Raw genomic sequence first — 12,732 nt, forward strand, 5'->3', positions numbered from 1 at the left:
TTGTACCTCTCTAATCAGGTGGTCTGTGGTGCAGCAACTTCCAAGGTCCAGCATATTTTGAATCTGCCGCCATTAGTTATTAGCTCATGGATCAGCCACATTGGGTGGCGCTGTTACCATGTCTAAGGCACCAAAATCTGTTTATGCTGCAGCTGCACTAATTAATGGTCCTGTTAATTTCTTCTAATCAGCTATATTTTAGCCTTTCAGGATGTCATCCAAGAGACCAAGAGGTGCAGAGGATGGTGCTAGTGCTAATAAGCATAAGCATAAATCATTATCTCTGGAGGTACTGAAAAAATTAGATAAAGGAACTTCTGTAAAGACTTTGTGTGAGTTCTGTGAGATTGGATTGTCACCTGTCTATGAGGGGTCAATTTCTGTTTTCCGGCATTTTCTGTGGTCCAGCAATGGCCAGGTACCAATTTTGCCAGATTAAAGAGGTACAACCTGTATTACAAATTATTTTACTATTATACAGTATAAAGTTTGGGTTAAATTCATTATTGTCCACTGAGGAATATTAGCTCATTTTCATATGTTGTTTACTCCAGCCAAGTCATATAAGGACAATGACAATGTTTTTGTAAATTCAGCATGAAAAGGCTGAGGCTGCCTTAGTGAATGCTACCCCTTGATAATATATACATAGGCCAGTTTTATTAACACTAGCAGATTGAGACTTTCAAGGCCCTTGTCTTCTCACTCCTGCAAAGGGCTACCACACTCTCCCTCACCACCACCATGCTTTCTTAGTCTGTTCGTGGAGCTACCTCTTGAACAAATATGGAAAAAAAAATGAAGTATTAGTGTGACAATCATACTAGTCTGTGATGTTTTGATTTAAGCTGTAGGGATAAGAACACATCAGTAAGAGTTCTAATGTTGTACTGAAACTGCACAATACACTAAGTTTTTGACAAGAAGCTTGCCTCATCATGTGTTTACAGTTCACAAAGTTTCAACACCTAGCACATGTCAGAGCAGAGACTGAGATGACCGATAAGGGCAGTGAGGGATGGGGGTGCCAGTTTGTGGTCAGGAGGGGCAGGATGGTGTTTGAGGGCAATGGTTGATCTGGGTGGCAAGGTGTGTATTCTTATGATATTCTCTCTTGATAGTTCATTCACAATGATTTGGTTGACGGTGAGATGTGCTTTAAAGTTTCCTAAGGTTAGATTAAAGTTATCAGTATTAGCAATTAAGACAGATTCATTGACATTACAAGCAGCTAGCAATAGCATTATACATCTCTGCTTACTGATTGCCTATGCCAATAATATCTATAAGTTTCTGTTTTTCTTGTTTGGTCAGTAGACAGAAAAACATCTTACTAAGGTGTAAAGGGCAAGTTGGATTATAAAGATATTATTTACAAATAGCAAGTTACAATTTCATTTCAGTATGACACAGACTCCTTGAATTTGTTATACCAAACAGCATTTTATTTGTTTATCATGCAACAGATTTAATAAAATGACAGTGACATTTTGTCATGGGTTTAGGTAAGTCCATATTGTTTAATATTTTGTAAATCAAATTCATAGTGTGCCTTTATAGTTAAATCTCATGTTTAATAGAAAGCTCGACAATGTTTTACTTAGAACAAGTAGCTCTGTGGAGTGTTTTGGTCTCTTTTCTACAGATTTGTTTGAGACGACACACCTCATCCTCCAAACTAACTTTAAGTGCCAGCTTTTCCTTCAGGTCCTTTGCCAGGACTGGGTCCAGAAGAAGTCTTGATGACGGCTGTAAACTTGCTGACTTTTTCTTCGATATTTCCTGCTTCTTGGACAGTTTTTTAAGTTTCTGCTTTTCCTTCATAAAAAACAAAAAATTACCATAGTTTTTAAAATTTTAATCATTCATTAGTATTATTTATTTTAAAAGAAAAGATAGAGTATCAAACTTAGTACATACCTCACTTAGCTGTAACTTTAGCTGATCAACTTTTTTCTCTTCTTTTTTTATACGCTCTGCTAGATCTTTTTTCTGTTGGGTATGCTTGTTAATCACTGATGCCATATTTTTCAGAGATGCTTTGTATGTTAATATTCTGCTTTCCTGCAAAACAAAATATATCTTTGTGGATTTTCTGCTCTTAAATTGTAGTTCTAATAGATATACTGATTTTAAAGATTTCAGATTTGTTATGTAGCAGATTATTATATTGTGATCATGAACAAGATCTTAGATTACCAAATTCCTTGCTTGTAATGCTGTCAACTCATAAATTGGAAAAACAGATTCACCATATATCAGTGTTTTGCCCAGGATTTGGTAAATGTATGACAATGTCAATTTTGGCCTTAATCATGACACATTTCTTAAACATACATGTACTTAAATACTCTAAAGTTATCTAAGCTAAAATGTTATTTACATGTAAGCAAATGGCCAAAGCATTCAGCTGGGCTGAAATGGCTTAGGAAATATGCTGTATATTAGCATATTGTAAGCATAACGTCAAAAGCCACCCCAAGATTCAAAGGAACTAATATCATTCTGTTTTGGAGGTTGTTACTCTTATCACTACAGATTATACCTCATTTGATACTTATACTGATGGTGATATTACAGTAACTAAATGCTTATGCTACACTGGCCACATATCCTTTCACAATGTGTGTAATGAGACACACCTACTTGTCTGCTTGTACTCACCTGCGCGGCAGCTTCCTCTGTGAAGGCCTCTGTCTCCACCACTAGCCGTAGCATCTCTGCCACACTCACCTAGTGCACACACATTTTATACAAATTTATAGATCATTATTTTATAACTGTTTGCTAGGCATGAAAGGCAAATTGAAGTTGCCCTAAGTGCCTTTCTCATGGAGGCACAACCAGGTTTTCAAGAAGAGGAAGATCTTAAGACCAAGGCAGGGTTCTTGCTCCTGCCCCAAATATATATAGCAATTATTATCAAATGGGGATGGTACAGTTAGCTTGGGCTTTGTGATAATTCATAGCAGCATTTGTAATTAATGATAATTAAGGGAATAGCAGAGACCAAAAATGCTTCAAATCATGGCATCCTCACTGGTTATATGACAAATGTGAGGAAGTTCATTAGCATGGAGTACTTGTTGTAGCAGTTCTATATAGATGTGAACCTCTAGGTTTTCAAAGCTTTGAAAAAATTAGAGTGAGTGCAGTAGACCTTTCTAAAGCACACACTGTAATAGGAATTAAATGATGTGGTAGGTAAAAGAATGAATGTATAAGAAAATGAGTATAAGCAAGTTTTTACAGAAATTATGTTGAAAATACTTTAAGGGTTGGTATGAATAAATGTTACATATTAGATGATTAGTTGAAGATTCATCTTAGCAGTTGAGGGTTGAAGGAAGTTTAGTATATCTTGCAAGAAGTGGGTAGTCCCAGAGAATTATATGTTAATTCTGTAAGGTAAGTCAGCATATGCCTCCTATAAACAATTGTGCTCACTGGAAGTGAATTGTCAATGAAGCTAGAAGTGGGAATAAAGGTACAAATCTCTGGAGAATTAACTCAGACTTGATGGCCTAGAAGCACTATTACAGAGGAAGTTAAGAGCTTACCCTTTCTCCCATTGATGTTTCCTTTCTTTTGCCATAGTCACATTACAGTATCACTGATGCCCTAATACCATGTTCCTAAGCTCACACTACCTTTCAAAGTTCACTTTATTCCTGTTTCTCCATCTCTGCACACTGAATACTCCATGGTAGGATGATTTATAGCTACTTTTATTGTTTAAGGACTCAAAACCATTGGAAGATGGAGTAAGTGGCAATCACTGAGGTATTATGAGAGCTAACCTGGCTTCCAAATGTTCCTGACTACAAATTACCTTCTTTCACAGGAGGATGACAATTGGCATAGCTGAACAGTACATTTAGCTTTTATTTGAGCAAATGTTTATGGTTTACTCAGCTGCAATGAAAAAATATCATCTATCACTTACTCTTTACACAGGTGACAAATTAGAATTCTGGCATTTAGGTAACATTTAAAAGACTCCCTTAAACTCGGATACAATGCAAAGAATTCCCAGTCACTGAAAATGTATCTAGTTTTAGAAACCAGAAGAATATTCAAGTTACCTGGCTCCTGTTGAGATTATTTTTTATCATTAGGAATATGTCTTTATTGTAAACAAGACCTTTTTGTCATATGAAACTAGTGTCACAGTGAGGAAAAGATCCTGAAATAAGGTAAATGTCAGTGTGGTGGTAAATGTAGTGATGTCAGGGTATGAGGATAAAAACAAGTTTGCAGAGGAAAATTTTATCAAAGAGTGAAGACAATCATGAGGAGTAGATTATGTGGGATAAGAGTACAGCTTTTTCTTTCATCTTGGTTGTAAAGAAAATGGCATTGTGTGAGTTAAAGCATGTAAGGGAAACTTGTTACCATGTGTAGATGAAATGTTAAAGAAAATTACCATAGTTAAGAAGCTCATGGGATGAAAAAAAATTGTAATCATAACACTGACATGAGACTTTTGTACAACTGAAATATAAAGAGATCTTAAGAAAAATTTGGGGTTATTGTGAACCTTTTGATCCTCTCAGTGTAAAGGTAATGGAGCTTTCAAAAGAAAACTTTTTTTGCGCTGGTGGTGTAAAATGGTGTCATAGTAGACATATCATCTTGTTAAGATGAATTCTTTTAGTGAGCAGCAAGACTGATACTTTACCAGTGTATACTAAAAATCATTGTGTTTCACTCATTACCTGGTCCTCTGCAGCATCTCGTCTCCTTTGTAGCTCCTCCTCTTGACACTGCTTCTTAAGAACCAGACTAAAGTAGGTGGTTCTTGCTTGCTTTAGCTGCTCCTCTACCTGCTGTTGCCGCTTTAGTAGGTTCTCAACTGTCTGTTGCAGTAAGCAATATACTTATTTATGTTATTTCATTATACTGAATCGCTATTTCCTGTGTCAGCGAGGTAGCGCCAGGAAACTGACGAGGAATGGCCCATCCATTCATGTACATTATATATATATATATATATATATATATATATATATATATATATATATATATATATATATATATATATATATATATATGTATATATATATATATATATATATATATATATATATTTTTTCTTTTTTTTTTTTTTTTCAATTTTCCAAAAGAAGGAACAGAGAAGGGGGCCAGGTGAGGATATTCCCTCTAAGGCCCAGTCCTCTGTTCTTAACGCTACCTTGCTAATGCGGGAAATGGTGAATAGTATGAAAAAAAAAATATATATATATATATATATATATATATATATATATATATATATATATATATATATATATATATATATATATATATATGCCCATACACGCACATGCATATACATAACAGATACATACACATACACAGACATATACATGTATACACATGCACATATTCATACTTGCTTGCCTTCGTCCATTCCTGTGGCTACCCCACCACACAGGAAATAGCATCGCTACCCCCTGTTTCAGTGAGGTAGTACCAGGCAGAGAAAAAAGGCCACATTCGTTCACACTCAGTCTCTAGCTGTCATGTGTAATGCATCAAAATCACAGCTCCCCAGGCCCCACAGATCTTTCCATGGTTTAACCCAGACATTTCACATGCCCTTTTTCAATTAACTGACAGTGCATCAATATATATTATATGAGAATGTATGTAACCACTGTCTTTAGTAAGAGATGAGCTGAGTTTCATTACTGACAGTGCGTCAATATATATTATACGAGAATGTATGTAACCACTGTCTTTAGTAAGAGATGAGTGGAGTGTCATTGTATGATGAATGTCAAATATGAGTGTTTGTAGGGTCAGGATCTTTGTATCTTACAAGGAATGGTAGACTTGTTACTTGTCTGTATATCACCTGGGGCATGTGATGTGTGCATACCTGGGAAACAACATAACTGTTACCTGAGCTTTTGAGTTTATATGAGTATGGCAGCTATATCACATGTGCTCTGAAGCTTGCCTGTTTCAATTGGTTGTCTGTGTATCTTAGAGAACACAGTTTGGGCAAGTAAGGATTCAAAACACTCTATAAAAATAGCTTGCCTGTTTCCTATCCTTTTCTGGTGGTAAAGATGAAAAGCTCTGTTTGACCAGTTGCCGCTCTTGCTCAATAAGCCTCTCAAGGGTAGTGGTTGCCTGTGAAATAAGTAGCCTATACTTAGTTATAATAAAGTAAGGTCATTTTGATTATATTGTGATGGTAGTGAAAGTATGAGAGTATATTTCAAATAGAAGGGACAGGGCAAACACTATTAGTGATGATCACATAGTGATAAGAATTGGCATTTTGTACATAACGCTTTTATTTATACAGTCTGTGAAATTTTTGCTTGTAAAGCTATTACACATGTAAATTATCCTAATCCTGTTGATTCATTGAGGATTTTTAAATATTTTTATGTTGAATGATGTATTTGATACATGAGGCAACTCTGAGGTGCGGGTTAATCTAAGAAGTTCAGCATTATTCATAAACTACAGAAATATGCTCAAGACTGACCTGGTTGGCAGTATTGGCAGCATTTGTACGATCTTTTTCCAGTAGCAAACGGTAGTGTAGCTCCTTAGCTGACACTGTCCGGTCTGCTTCTAAGAGTGCCTCACGAGCTTTGGTGGCTTGCCCCGACCAGTCCACATGCCCACCTTCATCATCATCTTCCATATCGTCACTCCCATCATCACCCTCCATATTACAAAGATAGATGCTCATCAGTTTACTATTTCACACTTTACTACAAGGTAAGTGTATGAAGAACCACAACCAAATACTAAATTGTGTTCAATTTTGCATTCTAGTCCATTTTCAGATCCACAACACATACACACTTCCTTCATTTGTACATCTGATTTCAGAATAGTAGTGAGTAGTGAGTGCCTTTTCCCCAGCAAGAGGCACTTCATATTTGTATTGATTTATTAAATTTTCCTCTATCTCTTCTCTCTGTTTGAGGAGGGCTACAATGCTCTACACTATCCAATGTTACTTTTGATAGTGTCTACATACACCATATAACTTCAGTGTGAATGTTATATGATTAGTAATCACATGCATAGGGATTACCAGTGGTAATGCAAGGATCTGACATGATTTAGTGATGTAACATGATCTGAAGTGATTAGGTGAATAAATGAGTGATCTGATTTGGAATGTGACATGAATAGATGTGTGATTATGACAATATTTATCAGAGATGTAATATGATTTCACATGATTGTGTTATTGGCAAGGAACACAACATAACTAGGAAAGCATAATGATTACATGGTTGCAAATGATATGGTTATGGAATGCAAAAACAATAGTCTGACAGCAGCAGCCCACTTTCTCCCTAGATCAGACCCATTTACTAGTTCTGTAGAAATAATATGCCTGTGTGTCAGTATGTATGAAGCTAGTGTATCATAAAGAAAAATTAGGACATCTGTTATAAAGTGAATATTGCTACAGTTATTCATACTCAGGGAAATTAATTTCATAGAATTCGCAGGCAGGAGCTCATATTTGGTACAATAAGATATTTGGTACAGTAAGAGATGATCACTGATGGTACTTTATTAAACATCATCCATGACTAGAGATACATTTTTTCTCTGTGAAAATAGAAAGGGAGATTCATATCATAAATGTGATTCACCCAGTAATTTACTGACATTTCATCTTACATGAGAGCAAAATTTGTTTTGCTCTTTATGGAATATGACATGCTAGAAGTCATGTTCAAAAAAAATTACTTTTTTATCATATTTTGCGTCTCACATGACACAGGCAAAACATGCACCAAACAAGTCCATCTTTGGGGAAAGGAAAAAAAGAGCAAGAGAAAAAGAACATAAGAGTTAGTCATGACTCTACAAGTGTTTGTAGACCTGATTCTTAAAGACAGAAAGATAATAGAAAGAGGGAAATATGATAGAGAAAAGAATTCCACAGCCTAGCTGTTCAAGAAAAGAAGAAGGTATCATAGCTTTTCAAGGAAAAGAAATGTATCATGACGGTTAATCTTTGTGTGGCTAGCCTCCTTACAGAAACTGTGGTAGCTGCAGCCAAACACATGTCTTGGGTATAAACCTTCACGGTAGGAACACATGCAGACAGCTTACTCATAGAATGGTGCCCAATGGTGCAGAAAAGGGAGAGGGCAGTAATATTGTGTCATACGGAGAGGGAGAGGGATGATTGGAGAGGTGTGATGTCCACTGAATTAATGAGATGTATGGCTTTTGATTTCACTCCAGCCAATGAATAGGTTGCAGAAGAGCCACCCCAAAATATGTGAGCAGAATCCCACACTAAGATGAATAAGTACCCTGTAGGTATGAAATAGCAGCTCACAGGAAAAATGAATATGGCATGTATACAACATCTCCAGCTTTTGGGAGGCAGGTAATGTAGTGTTGATTATTTAGGCTGTCTGGGATAGAATGAAGGATACAGATGTGTCCAACACTTTTATGTTATTTCTTGTAACATTTCGCATTTCTGGTAATGGATCAGAAAGAAAGTTTCATATTTTCAAGATGTTGTTGCTCTTCATTTTTACAGAGTTTTCCATACTCTTAGTGCTTATGTAAGATCCTGTAATTTTCTCATATACAATGTATGTTTTTTGGTGTTATATGATGTTACAAACTCCAGCTGTGCACCCCTGACATAGAATTTGAGTGCCAGAAGTAGGCTATACTCATAAGATTGTTTTCAGTAGGAATAACCCATAGTGGGGAAATCATGAAGACAATCACAATGTTTGTATTTGTCATAAGTCAATCAATTATATGTAAAGGGATGCACAGAATGTAAGTAGCATTCATCAGGAGACCACAACATTTCATCATCTCTGTAATCTTCAATCCCATCCTAACCTTTCATAACTCCTATTCTTCCTTATGTCTTTCTCCTTTTACATCCACTCATCCCTACACTTCTTTAGCCTCTTGTGCTTCCTCCCCTTCCCAAGACCCATATATTTCCTAATCCTCTTACTGTTCATAAATTCACTCCCGACTCTTACTGAGGCTCCATTCTTCAGTGGGCAGTTTTTTAGTGCTCAACTCATTTTCCATTCTCTCTTGATGTCTCACCTGTCGTCTACGCCTGAGGCTAGCCAGGACTCGAAGCTCTGCCTTCCGGTGCATTCTGGCCAAGCGGTACCTCTCACGGTACAGCCTTGTCACCTCCTGCACCAGCCTTTCAGCCTCTCCATCTGACCAAGACACCAGCAAGGATGAGACAAGAAGTAGAGTCATCAGGAGCAGGGTATGGTGGTTCCTTGTATGTTGTCATAGATTATGATAGTGAGTTATGATGGGTTATGGTGGTTTATTTGAAAGTTATAGTGGTGCATTTTGGTGGGTGTGATAATTCTGTAGTAAGTTATGGAGGAGATCTATAGTGGGTTCTCATGGGAGTGTGTAATAGTGATTTATAGTTCTTACAGTGATGCATTATGATATGCTCTGATAGCAATATGTTGTAGATTTCAGTGTTATGGTAGTGTAGTCATGGTAAGATTGTAGAATTTGGCGCATGTTATGAGAGTTTGTAGTGATAACTTTTGGCCATCTTACAATTAATTACTTAGGCAGTGTAGTTAGTTACGGTGTGAGATTTTTGCAGCAAGATATAATGATGATTAATGATAGCTTATGACTCTGCGTTAAAATGAATTATGTTGGATTCGAATGGATGGATTATGTACAGTGTGTTAAACCAGTATTATGTTTTGGTGAATATTACTGATATGATATAGTGTGTAGGGGTCATATTAAAACATAGATAAGATACAGATTTATGGAATCTAGTCCCATCAAATATTTTACAAATGATTACAGTACTATGGGTTGCAGGAGGTGTATTTTGGAATTACACCAACATATTCATTGTGATGGGAGAGACCATTTTTGGAATCACTGTACTGAAGGTCTTAAACATGTAATGTTGAAGATATATTTTCAAAACATTGGAAGCCAAGGCCTTGCAAGGTTGGCTTACCTTGTGGTGTAGGAGATGGGGATGCACTTGCAGCCGCAGGAGGGGTGGGATCCCCCTCTCCACTTTTTGCTATGACGCTGCCCCCCTCCAGGTCAAAGGAGTCGAAAGTAAACTTGGTTGGTGAGGTAGGTGATGGCAACCCATCCATCTTGTGTTGCTATGGTGTAAGACTGATCAGTGTATGAAGACAAACAACATAGTGGGATAAATGAATGTTTTGCCCTCGCAATCTGAAGATTGAAGATCCAGGGGAGAGAAGCTGTCTATGATTCACTTATGTGTATCCAGAGCTTAATACAAAGTTGATACTTTGGTGTTACACAGAAATTATATTGTCTCATCAATGATATATATTATTATTATTATGTAATCCTAGGACCCTCTAGTATAGTGTTTCAGCAGCTTTGACACTGCATAACATGCAGGAACATGGTAAGGTGAACTCCTTATGGGCGAGTAGGTTCCTTTTTCATCAGCTGACAATGATATAGCCTCATTGCAGGTGACTTACTATTCACAGTATTACCACTTGCAGCCAGAGAATGCTAATGCCTTTACTTATTTATAACTACCCCAGGATCCCTTTCTTGAAAGGGTTCTGGTGTTACTCCAGGACCCTTTTCCAAGAGCTCCTATAGCTCCAACGCTGCACTTCTTCCAGCAGAAGGAAGATGTTGAACTCCTTTGGAGTGAGAAGTTCTTTGATGAGACTGTACACTCTATTGTTTCCTTGACAGTAAATACAAATGAGTAAAGAGAAAAGTTTTTCAAAAGATGGGAAGATACAGCAGAGAGTAATAACAGAAAATTGTTCATGTGATGTTACCCAAAGAGAAACAGTTTTTCATTCTTCAAAACTCACTTTTCACTCCAAAGTAAACTATACCACAAGTTAATGAGAGCATAATAACATGGAGGTGGAGGTAAGAGACAAATTTCTTAACAGAAGAAAGATGATCATCTACATGCCCAAAGTTTATCGTTTGTTTCCAAACCGATTGTCTGCCACACCTCACCTCAAGGTAAAGCTTCCTTGTCAAATGCTAGAAAAGCAATACTTTGCTAACACATAGTCTAAAACAAAAATATTCCCTCAGAGTAAGGGTTTAAATTGCCTGGTTACACCAGAGTATGGAGTTCCCTTGATAACCTCTGAAGAACTCTTAAGTATTCTCAGGGATACTAGTTATGACTAATGAAGTCAGCAGCTGTCGTGAAATTTATAGTACTACAATGAAAATATGCACAATAAAGCCTCAAGAGGATAAAGCCCCCTTCCCCCCGTTGATGAAGAAAACCAAAAGTAAGCAAAACAAATTTTAGATATGTAGTTGCATTATAAAGTGCCCTATCAATATACACTAATTGGGGCTTAATGTATGTATGTAAAACAATACGATACTCTTGAATATTGTCTTTCAGACGATATCAAGAGTAAAGAAAGTCACCATCGAATATTAAGATAATACAGTTACTAGTCTCCCGATCGCTGATAAGGTAATACAGCCGCAGTCTGTACAGCTAGCAGTAGTACTAGAGTGGCATTTTAGAATGTAAACAAGTCATTGGAAGCGTCCTCGCGTTGCTATGGCAACGTAGGTTCATATGATACATTTGTGGCGAACATTTCCCCCAGCGTTCATAAGCTCCATTGTATCGTTTCCCAAAAACGTAGGTATTATTTTAGCTGGTCTACATATTATATACTGTATGACTGTAGTAAAATGATTATGCAAACAGCCTATATGATATAATAGATTGTTGTATAACAGCAAAGAACGTACAATGAATGAAGCTCCATTAGCTGTACAATACAAATTAATCAATATGTCATAATTTGCTTTCCCGTAGAAAAACGAAAATAGAAAACGCTGTTATTTCTCTATATTGTCTAATGGTATATAATCATGGGGCCGTAGTTTATGCAATATTTATGTTGCATGTCTTGTTGAATCTCCCTGCATCATTCACTTTTCCTTCATCACTGCCTGGCTTGTCTTCACCAACTGATTATTGAGAAAATTCTCTCATTGACACTTCTGGCATTTTTCATGCTTGCCTTATTTCCCCCTCTATGATTAAGCATCCTGGAGTCCATTTTACCTTGAAAAAACTGGTTCTTTTTAAGGAATTTGTAGTTGATTACCATATTTCCTCCCCTTGTGTACGAAAGTTGAGGGTTTTCCTTCACCACTCGCAATACTCACTTCAAGGCACAATCTGTGCATTCCTCAACACCTCAAACAGTTCCTCTGGTGGGGAGGCAAGACTGATGAGGCATAGTTCAGCCTGGGTCGTATTCACCTGTCTCCATGAACCTGAAGACAATTTTGATATAGTTTCAGGGCTCGAAATAAGAAGGAGTTTCATCCTCCCAAATGTATATAGGACCCCATGGAAATATGCTGTCGCATGGTATCCAGGGTCAGCTCCGGATAAAAAGAAAAAACATATACTTATGTGTAGTTAATTTTCTACATGTAAGTTTTCATGGTTTAATTTCTGTGAAAGTGTTACAGTTATCTAATTCGTAACATCAATTGTTAAGCCGGTACATATCTAAAATCATGTATAAGGGCATTGGCTTAGAGTATGAATAAATAGATATATGAGTGTAATCTGAAATCATGTTTTGGCATGTTATTTGTAATACCTCTGCTTTTCACAAGTATTGTGGTTGATTCGGTCTTTCTTAAGGGAAACCCTTTAGTTAGCCTATGTTGTCGGTCTATATGTTT

General features: G+C 36.8%; 1 protein-coding gene across 3 annotated transcripts; it reads right to left on the minus strand.

Annotated features, from left to right (window-relative positions):
• Positions 1–1,352: 1,352 nt before the first annotated feature.
• On the minus strand, positions 1,353–11,544 carry LOC139746663 (uncharacterized). 3 transcript variants are annotated; one of them, XM_071658106.1, is made up of 9 exons: positions 11,443–11,544; positions 9,995–10,151; positions 9,085–9,206; positions 6,506–6,688; positions 6,049–6,141; positions 4,719–4,859; positions 2,665–2,733; positions 1,921–2,064; positions 1,353–1,818 (listed from the first exon to the last, which is right to left on the minus strand). In XM_071658106.1, exons 1-9 carry the CDS (start codon positions 11,443–11,445, stop codon positions 1,597–1,599), a joined length of 1,134 nt encoding a protein of 377 aa, XP_071514207.1. In that variant the 5' UTR covers positions 11,446–11,544; the 3' UTR covers positions 1,353–1,596. The 3 variants fall into 3 exon arrangements, with proteins under 3 accessions (XP_071514207.1, XP_071514209.1, XP_071514208.1); XM_071658108.1 differs by having other exon boundaries at positions 11,470–11,538; XM_071658107.1 differs by having other exon boundaries at positions 11,464–11,538.
• Between the last annotated feature and the right edge of the window lie 1,188 nt (positions 11,545–12,732).

This window comes from Panulirus ornatus, chromosome 65, assembly GCF_036320965.1.
Source record: "Panulirus ornatus isolate Po-2019 chromosome 65, ASM3632096v1, whole genome shotgun sequence".
NCBI classification, from domain to species: Eukaryota; Metazoa; Arthropoda; class Malacostraca; order Decapoda; family Palinuridae; genus Panulirus; species Panulirus ornatus.